Raw genomic sequence first — 19,899 nt, 5'->3', positions numbered from 1 at the left:
TTTTTTTTTACAAAATTTACTTTTGAATATTATTTTATGATCATAAACAAGCTTCTGTCCAAGTTTGGTAGAAATCTAGGATAGTTTGAGAAAGTTATTAAAATTTCAAAAACTTTAACCACAGAGTGAATATTTGTGGACGCCGCCGACGACGACGACGACGCCGACGGAATGTAGGATCGTTATGTCTCGCTTTTCCGACAAAAGTCGAAGGCTCGACAAAAATGATTGTGTTCAAAAATAACTGTAAATCAGTTTGGTTACTGACTTTGATTTTGTCATGTTAATTGCTGGAAAATTCATTTTTCTAGTGTCCTTGCATCGTCATTGACTGTAGTCCTTTTTGTGTATTTTTTCATTAGCTTCTTTTACAATATTTGAATTGCATAAAGTCACAGTTAAACTCAGACGATGTGATTGCAGATTTCTCTTAATGTGTTGCTAATTTTATTTAGCAAGCGCTATCAATATCCACGTTTAATTTCAGATATTATAAGCTTTTTAAATTTAGGAACATATACTAGTTCACTGAATTAGCATTAAAAGAGGTTGAAAATGAGATAAGCACTGTTGAATGAATTAATGGGATCACTTCCTGGAGGAAGTGTTAATAGGAACAGCGCCTTGTGTGTGTACCCTATAAACCTGCATGTATGTGGTGGTCTGAAACATCAACCAAATGGTAATGACAAAGAACTAACATGGGTTGTCTGCTATGTGAAAATATTATGGTCAAAGATAATACTAGTAAATATACTTACTAGTATATAAAGAAAAAAAATTACCAAGTTCTTTATTTAATATATCTCATTGAATTAATTTAATAAAAGATAATCAGCTTAGGCTAAGAACTGTAAAAAAATGATCATGCATCATTTGTGTATGAATCAAAATTTGTAGTGTCTGTGGGCGACTTTGATGGCCAGAGATAGCGTTTAGATAGTCATGTCTTATCTGAAAGTATGTCTGTTGGTTTTTGTTAATCGTTTGGGTTGCTTTCTCGTTGACTTTAAAAACCTCAAATCTCTCTTTATTCATAAATATACTCTATTACAGATATATCAATGTTAAAGACGCTGTTTTCTGCTTCCGGAATGCTGACCTGTATTCAACTCATTTAAACGAAACTATAAAAATATTTTAAAAAATACACCTCATGCCAAAGAATATAAATGTTTAAGTTTTATGGTCCACTAAACTCTATCAGTGATCTCTTGATAGTAAGTTTGATTGCTTGCCAATGAAACCACCACTTATTATAAAATCTCCCCACTTTAAAAACATAAGAAGATGTTGTATGATTACCAATGAGAAAACTTTCCACAAGAGATATCAATGATGTGGGTGTGGATGTATACTATAGCTCATCGTCAAAATATAAAACAAGTCAAACGAGAAACTCAAAGGCCTGATTAATGTTAAAACAATAAACGGAAAAACAAATATGACAGACAGCAAACAATAACAACCAAGTAATAAAGGGCCACTGACTTGTGATGATCATATTCATAGTGTGCAGGGTTAACCCTGTTTGCGAGCACTCAACCCTACAATAATCAGGAACAGTTTTTATATAGGGGCCGACTGAGGACCACCTCCTGGTGCGGGATTTTCTCGTTGCGTTGAAGACCCATTTGTGGCCTTCAGCTGTTATCTGCTCTTGATCTGGTCGGGTTGTTGTCTCTTTGACATACAGTATTCCCCATTTCCATTCTCAATTTTATTTGAATAGCAAACAACGTAAGAACAAATTGGAAAAACCAGTTGGAAAGGGCTCAACTCAAAAAGATCAGCACGGAGTATATGACCAATTAACAAAAAGACACTGAGTTGATGAATAAATACTGTTGGCACCGACTAAAATATAAATAAGTACACACCCGATTAGTAACCAAAGTGAAACGTGGATTCAGTGTTACAGTCAAAGCTTTATTTATATGGTGTGTGAGTACTGAGATCGTCGCAAATTACATGAGTAGCTATTTGCTTCGAGGAGCCTGAAAAAATATTTAACATAAAATCATTTAACACTCATCATTCTTATTTTTTATGAAACATTGTTGAATTCTAAATCTTAACATGTTTATTCCAGAAGGTAAATGAAAAAAAAATATATTGTTTTCTTTCTAAAGTTGTGGGGGAAAAAATACATTAAAGACTTTGAATCTTGCAATAACATTTTTTTTATAAAGAACAAAACATGACTTTCGGAACCCCTCCCCCAACAAAAAATTAAATGTCTGTGCCTTTAACACAGGGGCAGAATTCTTTCAAATACCAAGTAAGAATGTGACTAAGTTGGTAACTCTAATTCAGCACAGTTTTCCATTTATAGGTTACTTACCAACACTATTTTGGGGAATTAGATTCTTGGATTGTAAAATAGCAGAACACAATCTCGGTCTATATCCTTATTCAAATATACAAATTTTGAGACAGGAAAGTGATTCATTTGTAATATTATTCTTTTAAATTGAAATAATTATGTATTGTATTGTATTATTTCAACTGTTTTAAAAACTACAGAACATTTTTTGTATAATTTAATTTTTTTCAACTTTGGGAAATAAGGGGAAGCAACTCATATAACCTTACTTTTACTACTAAACATTTTTATAAATTACACCACTTTCCGCAAAATATATTTTTGTATAGTTTTAGTATGTTATTCATAGATAGTAACAGACTTGTTTTTCAGAGAAAACTGTTATGTACATTTATAAATTGGTTTTCGTTTAGAACTGGACTATATCTAATTATATATACTTTTTTTTTCTTTTATCAATTCTGAAAGGTGTTGTTGAAACCAGAAAATACTTCAACAGTACGTCGAGTATTTAACAAATATTGTTGGGAAAGAACTGAAGTTATACCGATCGAGAAAAATGATAAGTTATCGAATAACGGAACAGTTCAAGAAATAAAGAATGGTACTTCATTAGGTAAGCCCATGAATGCATTTGTAATTATATAATGATTGATTCAAAAGAAGTACATATGCGTTATTTGCGCAAAAAACAACAAGAGTACACAAAGCTTACCCTCTAAACAGATTTTTTTTTTAATTGTTCTCATCTTAATTATCCTTAGTCTTCAAATGAACATATTCTAAATCAGGACGTCCAAATATTTTTTTTTTTAATAGGTAATATGATTGTATCATAAATTTAGCATATGATGTGTCTTATTTTTTTTGCAGTGAGCGTGTCAGTCCCAGCAAACGGATACATTGACTTGATTAATACCAACACAATAAAGAATCCAGTTTCTGTCCGCAAGGATGTAAGTAGCATACAACTCGTCGGAAATATTTTGTATATTTCCGAGGAAAATGGTGGGTTAAACCTGGTTTTATAATTAACTAAATCTCCCACTTATATGACAGTTGTTTAAGTTACGTTATATTAACAAAATTTATCACCTACCCTACAGACAGGTGACATCAGAATGTTCCACGAGTTTTTACCCCCGAATATAGGGAAAATATTTAGTAACACTTTTAAAGTTCCTAATCAACTTATTGAAGATTTTTAGGTATGTTCCTCGTGCAAAAGATGGAATGTCGATGTATATATGCAGTTTCTGCTTCACGAAATTTGTAAACTGGATGTAGCCATATTTTACACCTCCTAAATTAAAAATATAGTGCTCTCCTTGGTCAAGAATGATGTAGTTGAATTTGGCGTGACTTCTATCTGTCACTAGATGGCGCAGCGCTGTATTCACAATATCGATACCATAAGCTAGCGAAGATCAATGATAAGTCGCACAATCAAAAATCTTTTTTATTAAAATTATGTAAAAATATAGATCGCTCATATCTAGTAATTATTTACCATAACAACACATTCTTAAAGTCCGGAAAAAGTAGATCGAATATTTGTATGAGCGTGGTATACGTTCCTTGAAAATGCATAAAATACGACTGTATTTGTCAAACAGCTCTAGATCATTTAATAGTATATGTTATAAGTGATAGCAAGGAGACATTCAAATTATAAGTCGAAGAGAAACTGACAACGTCATGGCAAAAAACGACAAATCATAAAAACACTTCATAGCAAGCTAAAGAATGAACAGCGCAAATCCCACCAAAAACCGAGGATGACATCAGGTGATCCGGAAGGGTAGGCAGATCCTGCTCCACATGTAGCGCCCGCAATATTCCTCATGGTAAGTACAAATTCGGTGATATCACAATCGTGATCGCGACAGTTTGAACATATCTAATCATCTGTGACACAAAGATTCCATAACGGTAAACAAACTCGTGCTGGTGTTAAGGGGTTACCAAAACTTTAAAAACTATTAACCCAGTTGTAATCTGTGTAAAATACAATTTATTTGTAAAAGTATTTGTTTTATTCATATAAAAATTACAGATGACTTTCATCTATATCATATAGGGTGACCATTTCATTTTGGAGAATGGAATTATTAAGGCTCAGATTCTAAAGAATGGTAATGTCAAAAGCATTATGTTTAAGAAAAATTCACGGTAAGAATGATCATTTACGTAATTTACCAACACTAAACTTAGTGTAAACCAACTTATTATCTCGGATACTTTATTTCGCGGTAAGTCCTTTCTATCTGACTACGCGACGATTTTTTTTCGCGATTTCACATTTCCTGATTTATTTTCCCACTCGCAAAAAGTCGCGAAAGTAAATTGCTAGTGTTGGTTTACAGTATTCAAAATACTTATCAAGGGCATACGATACAGTTGCAGGGAAGGTAATGACGTTGCTAACGTAATATGTTATTTTTTCGCGACGTCTAACTGCGACATATCGAGAGAAAAAAAGATGCATTTTTCGTGTGATTTTAATCATTAGCTTGAAAACGAGTACATGGAACCCTCTGTTTTAAAATGACGTTTGACTTGATACAATATGAAGATTATTCATTCCAATTTTTATGAAAAAATCACCGATAAATGTTTTTTAAATTAAATAAATATGCAGTTTTTTCCTAAAATCATGAAAATTTATTAAAAATAAATTATTTATAAAGAATTGTTACACAAATTAAGAGCATTCTTTAAAAAGGAAGATATTCCTTTAAGGCTTATCTTGTCACAATAATCCGCATGTGTTTATCTTTTGAAACAAAAAAAAATAAGTATGTCTGTCTTCAGGATAGAAATGTCCAAGAAACCGGAATTTTAAGTAAATGTCTATAATTTCGACCCCATTTATCTTTTGAATTTAGCACATGAAGGTATATTTTAATTACATATTTGAATTGACTTATAAATAGCTTGTATGCAAATTTTTGATAAAAAAATCACCGTGGGATCAAAACTGTATCGTATGCCCTTGACATGTATGGTCTTGTTACCACAAAACACTGAATAGTTAACTAAATTCATATATCTTTCTGATTTATTATTACATTGTGTCCTGTCTCTTTAGTGTATATTCGTTATTTGAATACAAATGATTAGAGAACATAAGAGGTATAAAGTTTACGTTTTAGCATTGTTAAAGGTTGCCTTGATTAATTTGACTATTACAATTCTTTGTAGTCACTTCAATATATCCTCATTTACTTACATGAATGGTTACTTAGTTGTATGTTGTTTTTTTTTTAACTTGGCCTTATGTCTTTCTTTTTTATATGTATAGCGGAAAATTGTATATTTTTCTGAAGTTGAAAATTATATAATTTCTTCAAAGCTAATTCCACCGAAGGTTTTATTAGACCTTAACAGTCCACTTCTGCACTTCAGGTTTTGCTCACCAATTAGTCTCTAGGTCAATGGAACGTGAAGGAAGAAAACTAAAGCAATGTTGTAGGGTGAAAAAAAGATGTTCATCATCTCGAAATAAAAGTTGCAATAACATCTTTTTCTTTTTTTCCTGACAGGGAAACAATTAAAACGGATTGTGTAGGAAACCAGTTCGTATTATATGATGATGTACCAAATAAATGGGATGCTTGGGATGTCAATCATTTTCACTTAGAAACAAGGTAAATTATAAATAAGAAGATGTGGTATGAGTGCCAATGAAACAACTATCCATCCAAGTCACAATGTGTAAAAAGTAAACAATAATAGGTCAAAGTAGCACATATATTTTTTGCGGTGATTTTGTTTCCTTTCCGTCCTTATTGTTTATCGTTGTAGCTTTCTGTTGCTTTTGATAATTATTCTTTTTTTTTTTAATTTCTTTATGAATGTTTAGTTCATTCGACATAGGTAGCAGACACACAAATTTAGAAAAGAATATAAATCAAATATGTTTCAGTCTATGTGAAGAACTATTAGTGTCTTTTTTTTCAAAGAAATACAGATACATTCTGATTTTCTATTTCATACTCCAAGTATGTTTAAAATAACAATTAACAGATTACGTCTTGTCATAATAATATATTGTGCAATGGATTCGGTTGAAATATGCCGACGAATGAATATTCGTTGATGCTGTTTAGAAAACAAATGGTTCTTTGAAAGTAATTTCATAAATGTAATCTTATTTTTAGAACTGTTTTGAACAACGTACAGGAAGAAGCCTGTATTTCAGAAAGAGGGCCTTTACAAGCCTCGATAGAGGTATTTAACTATAGTCTTAAGTTTCACTTATAAATAACCTTAATCGAATACAAATCTAAATTGAAGTTCACTGAAACTCTAAGTTTATTTACTGTAATGATCACATTATATTTAACTTGAAACAAAGAATACCCAATTCAAAGTAAGTTATGCTTCATATTTTGACTTGCACCTAGAAATTGACAGTGATGTTGGTTGTGAACTTATCTTTCAGAGACACCCCCTCTTCCGACTGTCATACAAGTGAGAGGATTAGCTAGCTATAAAACCAGGTTTAATCCACCATTTTCTACATAAGGAAATGCCTGTACCAAGTCAGGAATATGACTGTTGTTTTCCATTCGTTTGATCTGTTTGAGCTTTTGATTTTGCCATTTTATAAGGGACTTTCCGCTTTGAATTTTCCTTGAAGTTTGATATTTTTGTTATTTTACTTTTTCCGAAAAAGTGATAACTACAATATCCGTTATTATTATTATGAACCTTCCATTTTAACATAGTAACATTATGTAAAAAACACCCAGCATATATTTTTGTATATGAAAATTTTCAATTGAAATAATGCAAATTAACTTCCGCTTCTTATTTTGATTTCCTTGATATGGATAGCTGCTTACATGTTAGTATTTGCACGAACAGGTTTTTATTGTGTTTTTGTTTTACGACATATGGTCTAGATAGGCAAAAATGGAGGAGTTGTGCATATTGCACTATAGACTTATATTTTTGTTTACAATTTCAAAAAAGACCAACAAAAAAACAATGAAATTCATATGCAAACTACTGCAAACAAAATGAGTACGAGGACTATACGGTGTGGGTTTTGCTCATTGTTGAAGGCCGTGACCTCACCTGTAGTTGCTTGAATCCAAGTCATTTGAATTCTGTCTCATTGGCAACCATACCACATCTTATATAATGTATAGATATATATAGGTTACTAGTATATCTTTTTTTTTTTTTTTTGCTACGTTTCACAAATTTGAAGTTGACAATTCTATTAAGATCTATTCTCTAATTGTTATCTGACGTCAGGTCTTCTCTGAATGATTACATGATTTTTGTCTGCTTTAAATAAAATATTTACAATCTCTGTCATCTCATGTAGCTACACAAAAGAATTTTAAGATGTTATACTCTCCATTTTAAAATTTATTGATTAGTACAAGAATGCCCAGGCGCCGTTATTTTTTTACTCGCGCAAAAACTGGTCCGATTGAGGTATCATTCTTAAGTTAGTTTGATATAATTGAAAATTCATATGTATTGATATAATATCTGCATGCATCTTCTTTTATTCCGTTTATTGGTATGCATTGTCTCAAAAAAGTTAGTGATATAAATATAGGCGTAAATATGTTTTAGTTTCAGATAGGAATATCACAAAACAGCACAATTAAACAAGTAATCAGTTTAGATGCAGACAGTCCATATCTTAAATTCAGTACAACAGTAAGTTTAACCATGTGTAGTATTTATCATTTCAATTTGTTTACTGTCTTTGCTTTGGATATTTCTTTAAACAGTACATTATTACATATGAATAGCGTGTACCTTAACGATTCAAATAAATACATGTTATTACATACAGTATATGGCAATGATGGACATATTGATTTTGCAAATTAAATGCCACTGCTGGTTGGTGTTCCGATGGTGTCTTAAGTGAATTAGTAAGTTCTAACAAGTATGCTGGCATGAACATGATGCAATATCATTGTCACAATTATTTTCTGTAAATTAACTGTTTATTGTTTCTCTTCAACTTCGTAATTGAATAATTGAATTGTCTTTTTTTATTCGAGCGCCACTGATTAATCTTATGTAAAAAAAAAAAAACGTGTCTGGCTTAGTGATTCATAACCATGGTATCTTGGATGACTTTTTTCAAATGCAACAGAATAACGTATAATTTATATTGCTTTTAGATTAACTGGTATGAAAATCGAAAGTTTTTGAAAGTCGAATTCCCTGTAAATGTTCGAAGCGATGAGGCAGCATATGACATTCCTTTTGGCTTTATAAAGAGGACAACAAGACCAAATACTTCGTGGGATTGGAGCAAGTTTGAGGTTTGTTAAAAATAGTGTAAATGATTTGATTAATTAAACGTTAATATAGAAATGACATAGCGATTTTGATTATATATGGACAACACGAAAACTACCCATTTTTAACATACACACCAAAACATACGTACTATGTACTACTGAGATGTCACAACATAATTTAGATCATTTGAGTTAGTTCCTTTCATTTGCTTAATTAAAGGTTTTTAGTTTAGAAATTCACTATTGATAAACATCAATAGATAAAGAGAATATTAGGCATAACAGTGCTGTTAATAATAATTAATATTTTTCTCGTGGCTGTGGCCTGTTATCTATTTCTTGTATGGAGATGTATGTCGTATTACACAAAATGTACACTGCATGGAGTGTGATACGAACACAGAGTTAATTTGATTGGCTTATTCAGCATCATGAGACGATATTACATTTCCATTGGATATTCGTTAGGTCATTGATAACTTTCATTTCGTCCATGGCAAAGGACATATCTTGTTTCTTCAATAATATACTTAACACTCACTCTTTTCACCTGTGGAAATCTTCTTTTTTTAAATTATTATGACATTTTTATTCTGAAGCGTACAAAAAGTTTTAAAATGTCTGATGTTAAAGTTTGACGCCGGAAAAGAACAGGCTAGCGGAATTTAAATAAAATTACGTAACGTGTAATGAATTAAAAGAAACAAGAATAACCAAAAGTAATGGTCAGTAAAACAGAACAAGCAACACCAACCATCAACATCCGATTCCTCTGAACAATTAGACAAACAAAAAGCATACATACAACACGTGGTCCAGATAACCTGACTTGTTACAGTCGCACGCTGGGGTAGGATTAAACCTGTTTATGTTGACAACCCTCCACTTTACCTACCTAGAACTGAAATCGTAAAGGTCACACACATAATAAAAAATACCTCTCATCATTAAGTTTAGTTGAAATCGGCAGTGGCAATAATCCAGAAATATTCATAATGGGTTCTTTACAGTTTACGCAATACGTAGGTTCTGTAGGTGGGCAAGTCTGCAATTAAAGGCGATACATTTGTGATGCCACAGTGAAAGGGAAACGCTGTATTGGTGCAGAAAATACGTCTTGCAACTGGCCAACTACGGACCTCCAGATAGTTATTACAAGGGATCTTTAAGGCACAGAGATCGTCGCACGAACCCTCCTAGAAAAATTGAAAAGCCCCCACTTTTGAAATTTTCGACAACTCAAAACACCTCAAAATATATTTTTAATTTTCAAAAACAAAACGATGGTTGTCTATGATACAATATCTAGCATGAGGAGTGTTGGTTCTTATTGCGAGCAACATCGGGAAACCTCCAAAATTAACAACGTATACACGCACATCGGCAAAATGTTTAGATACATCTTTAAGCATCGTTTAAATTAGGCCAATACCAAAGCACTTGCTGCTGTTCATGGGGCACATATGTGGGCTAACAAAGCATCAAAATAATTACAGTAAAATAAAGCATTGTCAAGGATGAATTGTAGCTCAACAACAGTAAATGACAATATACTTTTTGCCTCTGCCCTCAGACATATGATTTTTCATCCTTATATTTTGTGTACTCTTTGAATATTTCCTATAGGTATGTGGACATAAATGGGCAGATCTGTCCGAATATGATTGGGGAGTTGCTATTATTAATGACTGTAAATACGGACATATGATACAGCACGACGTCATTTGTTTGTCTTTGTAAGTACATAATATATTATTTTCTTTATATTCAACCTCTTAGAGATGAGTATATAGTGGTACACGTCCGTCCGTCCGTTCGTCTGTCACATGTCTAGTTTCCGGATGATAAATAAAGTACTTCAAAAGTTAAATTTCTTTGGTTTCCACATCATAATGATAATACTACTCGACCAAATCTTTTGAAACTTAATCTCAATGTTATTACCCAATAAATACAAGTCAAGTTTGATTTTTATGGTTTTAACATTTGCTGTTCAAGAGTTTTCCCCCTTAGTTATCTTGAAATGGTGCAGTGCTTTGATCAAATGTTTTTGCGACACAAAGCAGACGCCATTTAGATATTGTTTTCATTAAATTGTTCACTGCGTCAAATTCTCTTTTTTTCTAAGAAGTATTTAAAAAAAGATTTTTCAACAACGATATATTGCAAATCATTCAAAACTGAACCACTTATCAGTTTTTAACATCAAATTAGAATATCTTCTCTTAGGAAGGAACTTAGCCATATTTTTATTTAATAATGTGTTTTATTCTGAAGTAAATTTTTACAAAAACTCATCAAAGATACCAGGCTTATAATTATGTACGCCAGACGCGCGTTTCGTCTACACAATACTAATTAGTGACGTTCGAATCAAAACAGCTAAAATGCCAAATAAAATACGAAGTTGTAGAGCATTATGGGCCGAGAATCCCGAAAGGTTTTACAAATGCTCGTTTTTGAACAAAAATTTCAGAAATGCACAACATTTCTAAAACTTGAAATCAGTTTCGGCAAACACCCTCTGGAGATCTTCAATCCTACATTACTGTGGATTCATATATTTTCGTGGGTACCAATTTTCGTGGATTGAGGAAAACTTGCATTTTCGTGAGTATTTGATTTCGTAGTTTTGCTAAAATTTACATACATTTCTATAGAAAATTGGAAGTTCGTTGCGCATTTAAATTCGTTGTTCCTCTGTAAAAACAAAATCAACGAAAATTGGTATCCAACGAATAATAATGAATCCACAGTAAACATTATTTTGAGCTTGCTGTGCCGTTTGAATATACATCGACCAATATTTACTTCAATCGTACAGAATCACAATGCTTGTAACTATAGAATCAATATTACAGTTTTGGTTGTAACTATAAATCAGTATTACAGTTTCGGTTGTAACTATAAAATCAGGATTTAGAGTTTCGGTTTGAATGGATTTCATTCTTTTTGAATTTACCTTGGAGTATTTTTGTTATATTTTTTTTAAACAAAATTGCAAAGTAGTTGCAACGATACAAACGCGACATCTGCAATCAATCACAGCCTATTGGGAACAAGTATAATAAATGGAGAAGTGCAAGATTTTTAACAAAACAATACGATGGTTCACAATTTGTCATAAGTTACGTTTTCAACTACTTTCCTATTACAATGTGATATGGAATACGAATCTAATATGTTAAACAAAACTTAGATACTGACCATTGTTGCAGATTAAAAGCAGCAAAGCAACCGGATCCTGAAGCAGATATGGGAACGCAAACATTTTCTTATGCTGTCATGCCTCATACAGGTAGTCTTTTGTATAGTCAATGAAATACAAAAAATAAAGCTTCATAGATTCGATGAGTACGACGGGTCTTTTTAGATTTACCTACTTCAGAAACTCTGAAACCCATAAATATGGAAGCCAAGGATGTATAAATTCGTCACTTTTAATGTAAAATGTTAATGAATATAGACCAATATTACACACTGTAAAATTTTATATAGTCTTGCCAATGACAGTTGGGTTAACTTCTTGAAATGTCACCATTTTCTAAAGTGGAATCAATATCTCGACGGTAGACATTTTAGTAGATATCAAATGGAAAAATCAAAAGCTCAAACACATCAAACGAATGGAAAACAACTGTCATGTTCCTGACTTGGTACAGTCTACCGACGCCAGATTGGAAACACAAAACTCGCAGTTAATGATTAATTATAAAAATTATTTAAAAAATAATTATTTAGTTTTTGTCTGAATAGAACTTATCACCCAGTAAGTAAACTTGTATAAGATACCGTGAAAAAAAAATCTAACAAGTGTTATTTGTGGTATGTCTACTAAGTTGCGAGTTTCTTTTTTTAGACATAAATTTTCCCATTACGTCAATGTCATTCAGACCCTCTCTGGACTTTACGTATGAAATGAAATAAGATCAGATAACTCCGAGAAACATGAAGACCTTCCCATAAAATTTGACCAATCGGAAACCGAGATATAAAAAGAGAGTGGGAAGATACCTTTTACTGCGAGACGTATGTTTCCAATTTGGCGTCGGTAGACGAAATAATTACGATTGACATACTTGGGTAGGATTGCTATGGATGATTCCGAAAACAAAAGTAGGCGTGTCATACACCATTGTGTAGAAAAATCAATTTAGATTTACGACATAACAAGTTTTAGTGGGGTTGACAACCGAGAAATCGGCATATAACGGAATTTCGCGACCGGCTGACATTTTTCAAAAATGCGAGTTAAGTACCTTGTGTTATATTAAGGTATATAGGGGAAAAAATATTCTGAGACAAGTGCCTTTGATACGTATACTTTAGATGTTCTAACGTATTGTTTAGGATTTGTGGAAAGGCATAAAAGCTGCAAATTCGTAAGGACTCGTAAGTATTCGTAGCAACACATAAACAGTTTGTTACTAACTCGTATGTATTTGTTACACCACGTAACACGTGAAAGCTTAACATTTCGTAATATACTCGTGACAATCCGTAAAAACCTCTTTAAATGCCAGTAAGTTGCTCATAGTTATCCATGACAGCTCGTTAAAAATCGTGGAATTTTATCTTAAAACATCGTAATAAACCGTAAGTATCTCGTAATAATTCGTAACAACTCTTTAAATCGGTCATAAAAGTGGCCTACTCGTTTGGATCCGTAAATTTGTGCGATCCGTACGGACTCGTAAGAAAAATCCTAGTATGTGAAGGGGGCATTATGGATTTTGATCTTCGTTGAAGGCCGTATGATGACCTATGGTTCCTTCTAATATCCACTTCATTTAGACTATGATGGATACTTGTCTAATTGGCAATGATACTTAGTTTTATATTACATGTATTAGGTATACCGGATCATGTGAGATACTTTAAAATTAGTATAGGTTCTGACAATTGCTTGGATATCATATAACATCAAAGCATTTATACTGTATGATGTTTTTAGCCCTCTACCCTAGGAATAGATTAATTTAGCGGGATTTTGGGAAACCTTTCGGATTTTATGTCCTAAATGTTCTTAAACTTCGTATTCCATTTTACCTTTTAACTTCTTTGATTTGAGCGTCACTGGTGATTCTTTGGTAAACGAAAGAAAGATATAAGCCTGGTATATTTGTTGAGATTTTTTCATTACCTGATCTTACAAAAATAAGAAACAACAAAACTGTTTCTAGTATACTGTAATGCAAAAATTTAAATTTATCGAAATATAAATAATATTATTAAGGAAAAACAACACAGTTCAATCGAAGTGTCTTTGTTATGTCGTTAGACGATCACAAATCTATCGCCATTTGTAGTTTGTTGATTTTTCAGGAAGTTTTCAGTCAGCCCTTGTACAACAAATTGCTTGCAACTTCAACAACCCTGTGACAGCTACAATGACAACTGGATGTCCTTCTTCCAAGACATATATGGAAATATCACCATCTGGTATTATTCTAGAAACAATCAAAATGGTAAAACAGCCAAATAAACGTTTTATGTAGTCTGCCACGTTCTATGGTTCTAGAATATAATCATCGTTCATAATTAATAAAGACATTTTATATTTGAAATATCACAAGCACTTATTAACGGCTGTGGAATTGTTTATAAATTAATTTAGCAAATATCTTAATTACATTTATGAAGTCCAGAACTCGACATAAAGCTTTTCTTCAAAATCAAACTGAACCATCAAAACGTATTCTTATTTATCTCAGACTTTAAAAACTATTTGAAAATTTCAGGGTGAGGACGATATGAAAAGCATAGTTCTGCGAATGTTTCAATCATATGGTGGCCGAACAGAAACTTCCTTGAAATTCAATTTTAAGGTCAAAACAGCATTCAGGTATCGTAATCGTACAATTTTGACAGAATTAACATTTATCCTAATATTTGTTACTTTGAATATGCAAGATATTAAGTGATGTCTCTACTCTTTATTGATTTAACTACATTATTGAATTATTCAAGCCTAAAGATATGAATCATTTTGCAATATTAGTGTTATTATTATTGAAATTTTAATAAAATATTACCTTTTACAAAATGATAGTTGTACAAAATAAACAGATACTATCGTTGATTTTTAGTTTTGATTACAAATGTAACGCACAAATCAAAATATTATGAGTAGAGGGTTATCCCCTCCTTATTATTCATAAAGTGGGAGTTTTCATGACAGTTGATCCCTTAGAGTGCATGCGTTGTCCAAAAATTATACCAGCTCAATTTTAATTTAACTTCAAGGTTTAACTCGCATAAAGAACTACTTCAAAATGAAAATAACCCTTAATTTGTTGAGCCCGAAGCGCTTTTCTGAATTATCCTTCATCTCGAACGCTCATTACCAAAAACTGTAACAGCCAGTGATATATAAATAATCCAGGAGCTATATGATCATAAGGGACATAAGCAGAATAGCCCAAACCATCTAAGACCAGCTTTTCCTACGGAAGTTGGAACCTTTTTAGACTATCATTGAGCAGTTCATATCAAGTTTTACAGAAATATCGAAGTTTTTTACTTACCATTTCATACATTTCACAATTAAAATAAATAACAAAATACACATGTAGCTTCAAATGTCAATCGATATTTCTTATGTCTAATATTTTATCAAACATTTCACAGGAATTTCTCCTCCCATAATAAAATAATATCATTCATTCTAAACATTTGGTTTTTTACACAAAAAGAAAAACGATATTTTTGTTTATTAATTTAACAGTTTTGTGTGTGTTTGTTAAAGGGAACCCGAAAAATAGAGCAGCATTCTACATCTTTTATAATGTTTTTGTTTTAATATGTCCTACATGTATATCATTCCAGATGCAATATCTTAGAAGAGAAAGAAGAAAAACTGGACATTCGTCAGAATAGAATTTCCATATTTGTCAAACCGTTTGAAATTGTAACATTACTTTTGCATTTTTAGGAATGTTTAATTACTCTTAGATTAATAAAGTATTCTTTCTATAATGATGCAACAGCTATTAACCTTAATTGGGATAGAGGATTTAGTACAGTCGTGTTTTTTTTTTTTTTTATTTTCTTTTATCAATTAAGGTAATGTAATGTTATTAAATATATGAAGACTGTTCAGTTATGTAGATACAATGGATACGCGTGGATTCTTGAAAAAGAAACCATGAGCCCGGAGGGCGAATGGTTTGTTTTTCATGAATCTACGCTTATCCATTGTATCTATAACTTAAACTATTGTGTTAATTACTTTTCAAAATTAAAGCCTTTTCTTAATTAGAAGGTATTGTAAGTGAGTTTAAATAACCATGTTATCGTGTCCAACGATGTATTGATAAATCTCAGATCACAACTAATTGGTTAACAAAATACAAATATAGCACTTCTACTTTTAAAGATCTTTATATTATCAGGCATCTGAATATTATCTGTTTTTACAAAATAAGACATATTCGAACTAATTTCTAATAAAATTGAGAATGGAAATGCGGAATGTGTTAAAGAGACAACAGCCCGACCAAAGAGCATATATTAAGTATATATAATAAGTATGTTACCGAAATTTCTAGCACTCTAGGCACATCACGATTTTCTCGCATAGGAATTTGCGAACAAACATTTGTAAAATTATGTAGTAGAACAGATGAAATCATACTATATTTATACAACAAAAAATGAACAAATAGAATGTAATCATTTTTGTTTCAAACATGTGAAATAGCCAATAATAATCCAAAAAATAAACAGTAAAACTCGCTATTATTACAAAAATATCAACTATAACATGCAGAATTAGAAAAAAACCAGAATTGGGACAACAGAGATAATACAGGGATTAGAACCTAAACCGACAAATCCCTATCTTTTAACTCATTGATTTTAAGCATGCTAACCTCGCGGCTACCAACTTATACTATACGACTGCCATTTGTGTATATATAAAGGTACAACCCCTGTGTGTCCGATGTTCATTTATATATATAAAATAGACATCTAAACTGTAACCCATTGGTAGCGGAGAGGTTTCGTCGATGTGTTGATGTCAGTCATTCATAACAGATTTCAAGGAAGGGTTCGATTCCCAGTGAAGGCATTTACAAATTACAAAAAATTAAAGGCAAGTTTTTAAATTAATTCCATAAGTGAACAGAAATCAGTAAATTAGCCAATTCAAACTTAATGAAATTAGACACACAAAGGAAACAATTGAATATAATTTGGTGAGTCAATTTCAGCGGCAGATTTAGGAAGCGTTGATTCTAGAAAAAGAATCCACGGTAAATGAATAGGCTGACGTCACCACAATGGTTTAATTTAACCTCTCACAGTCAGTGTTATAATAAAAACCCGTTTGATTTATCCCGTCTTCTTCAAATCCTTTTTTTTTCCTTGTATGTATTAGTTTATTTTCTTCTTTTTAAAAATGGTTTTATTATTATTATTATTATCATCATTTGAAATGACTGATTTCCAAAGGTATATTCTTCCTATTCTTTTAGTGACTTCTAGAATAAGGATAAACAAAATAATTAGATTAGTATCTTTGATGAGTTTTTGCTAAAGGTACTTTTTCAATTTATTCTAAACAGAAATAAATATATAAGTTTTAGTTGCATGTTATGTCATACAAGTGGGAGGTTTAGTTAGCTATAAAACCAGGTTTAACCCACAATTTTCTTCGGAAGATGCCTGTACAAAGTCAGGATAAAGGCAGTTGTTTTTCACTTGTTCCGTTGATTGATAATGTTTGACTTTGTCGTTTTTATGGACTTCCCCCTTTTTAAATTTGCCTTGGAGTTCAGTATTTTGTTATACTTTTTTGTCGTAGAAGTTGATGTTATTTGTTCAAAGAGGCGAAAGATACCAACGGGACATTCAAACTCATAAGTCGAAAACAAACTGACAATGCCATGGAAAAACGAAAACCGACGAAAAAACATACAACAGTACACAAAACACAAATTACTTACTGCCTTTTTTTACCTTATGTAGTTTGATGTATGTCCTCTTTTAACAGACGTTTCTTCATATACAAAAGTAGTATTTCGATGTCAATCAAGTATGTAAAATTAAGTGTTTAGAATGCAAAATTAAGTGTTTAGAATGCAAAATTAAGTGTTTAGTAGTGAGTGAAATCAAGAAACACGCCTCTTATAAGTGCTAGTGAATATAATTGGTCCTACTTGAGGAGGTACCGACTTTAAGTGCCAGTCTTTGTAAGAATCAGGCAATTTAGAAAAAATTCAAAACATGGCCGAAAAAACCCCACCGACGTAGCCGTCCTATTTTGAAGTTACCCTCATCCTGAGACAGAAATGGTTCGTTTTTCGATTATGCTCGTCTGGTAATTATATCTTGAATTAACAGAACAGGAAAAGGAAATGAACGTTATATTTGTGCAACATTATACAATTTGAACATAAATTAATGTCAACTTGAGTGGGTTTTTGTTTGTCATGTTTTCACCACTGCCTGATTCTTAGGCAGATTGGCACTTAAATATTTTTTTTTTCATATAGTTCCCCCTGTAACTATATAACGAGTTGTGAATATGTTGTCAATCTAAATTTACATAACGTTACCATACAATGTAGTAAATTTTCCTGTCAATCTAATATTACACAGTTTTTCATTATGCCTGTATTTTATACATACTAGTATAATGATGGACTTAAAACAAATTTAATAATTGTACTTATATTGTCTTTTTTTGTAAAGCCTGAAAATGTTGTCCTGTAATTTTGTTAAACAAGTGTTAAATGGTTCCTTAACGTTTGAATGTGCTTTTCGTTTGAGTTGGTCGGCTTTATATAATACTGCAGGCGAAGTCATTCGTGTCTGACCGACACGTTAACTGTTAATATACATCATGTATCGAGGCAGATAACGGTACACTGTATATCAGGAACATTGCATACATTGGATATAACCAGCCCCAATATAATACTCACATGTACATTTAACTTATAACCTTATATCACATTATATTACAATAGAGGTTCATATTGCAAAACGTTTACGTTTCAAGTGTTAACTATCGCCTACCACTATTCTTGCGTGTCTTGTTCAAACATTGTCTCTTGACTCAAAATGATCATTTGTGTGTTAAATCCCCCCTTTTCCATCCATAATTATCGATTCAATAAACCACATACAGATCCTCTGATATGTTAATAAAACAACCTCAGCAAACCATACACACATTTTCTTTTTGACAGTACATTGGATACGATCTGATTATCGTGTTATAAGACAAATTTTGATAGGCTTTTTGCTCGCGCAAATTTAGTTGGATTTTCATACCATTTTGTGAAGTTATCATGCTTAAATTGTAAGGTAAGAATAGCATGAAGTTAAAAAAAAAAGCAGCTGGACTTCATTCTTACTCATATATGTGTAATTGATCAGAAGATTTTATTATTACAGAAGATTAAGTCCTATAATAGAGTTTTGTTACTACACATTTTTAGATAATATTGAAAGAGACGGTCTTTCTAAAAAAATCCTTAACGTCAAGCTCACAAAGATATCAGGAAATATAACACTTTAACATAATGTTAAGCTGAAAAGTTATACATAAGACTTTGAGCTATAACTTCAGTGGAACTGACAAATATTTCCCAAATTCATCAATCGTATCTACATCAACGCATGCATAACTAGCAGCTTGTTTTGTCAAAAGTACAGCTAGGTCATTTATTGGGATAACAGCTTGGTGCCAAACATTTGTATGCATTTGTACTCCAAATGATCCGTCAAAATAAAATGCAACAAAATCCTCTGGCTTTACATCGTCACCAGGAAGTGCCAGCAAGGCAATGAATGGGTCTTTATCTCGCGGAAAAAACACCTGACCTCCATCTGGATGGTAATTGGCTTCCCTAACCAGAAGATGAGTACGATTCTGTTTTAAGACACCAGCTGGCAACCGACCGGTGATATATACAGTATCATCAACACCTTTATTAATGGCTTGGCAGGCGTCCCCCTCCCATTTACAAATGAATTCGCCACTTCTAATTCCACCTAGTGAGCCAGTACCCGGATGTAACTTTCGTTTTCCATTCACTGGCCAAGGAGCAATTTCAACCTTTTCTTTTTCAAAATCTGGAACAATTGTACCATAACCTTTTAAATTTTTCTCGTCTGCCACCATTATTGGAACCTGGTAGGGATCGCCATATATACTGTCAATGTTTTTATCACCACTCATTTTTATCGGGATTCTGAAGTATAAAGAATAAATAGTTAAAATGTCTATAATATAACGCAATACGTCGATATCCAACTAGTCAACTTTATGGTTGT

General features: G+C 32.1%; 1 protein-coding gene across 1 annotated transcript in view; it reads left to right on the top strand.

Moving 5' to 3' along the window:
* Positions 1-16,222, top strand: part of LOC127728971 (alpha-mannosidase 2C1-like) — a 30,885-nt gene extending 14,663 nt beyond the window's left edge. The window contains exons 14-25 of the mRNA XM_052236551.1: positions 2,795-2,942; positions 3,200-3,282; positions 4,407-4,498; positions 5,872-5,976; positions 6,490-6,559; positions 7,925-8,011; positions 8,488-8,631; positions 10,237-10,346; positions 11,829-11,908; positions 13,936-14,078; positions 14,352-14,455; positions 15,439-16,222. Of these exons, the coding sequence (XP_052092511.1) occupies positions 2,795-2,942; positions 3,200-3,282; positions 4,407-4,498; positions 5,872-5,976; positions 6,490-6,559; positions 7,925-8,011; positions 8,488-8,631; positions 10,237-10,346; positions 11,829-11,908; positions 13,936-14,078; positions 14,352-14,455; positions 15,439-15,544 (1,272 nt within the window). The 3' untranslated portion in view covers positions 15,545-16,222. The remainder of the gene's footprint in view (positions 1-2,794; positions 2,943-3,199; positions 3,283-4,406; positions 4,499-5,871; positions 5,977-6,489; positions 6,560-7,924; positions 8,012-8,487; positions 8,632-10,236; positions 10,347-11,828; positions 11,909-13,935; positions 14,079-14,351; positions 14,456-15,438) is intronic.
* Positions 16,223-19,899: the final 3,677 nt, after the last annotated feature.

This window comes from Mytilus californianus, unplaced genomic scaffold, assembly GCF_021869535.1.
Source record: "Mytilus californianus isolate M0D057914Y unplaced genomic scaffold, xbMytCali1.0.p SCAF_2, whole genome shotgun sequence".
In the NCBI taxonomy this organism is placed as follows: Eukaryota; Metazoa; Mollusca; class Bivalvia; order Mytilida; family Mytilidae; genus Mytilus; species Mytilus californianus.
The sequence above is the reverse complement of the archived record's forward strand: the minus strand, read 5'-3'. Positions and strand labels throughout refer to the sequence as shown.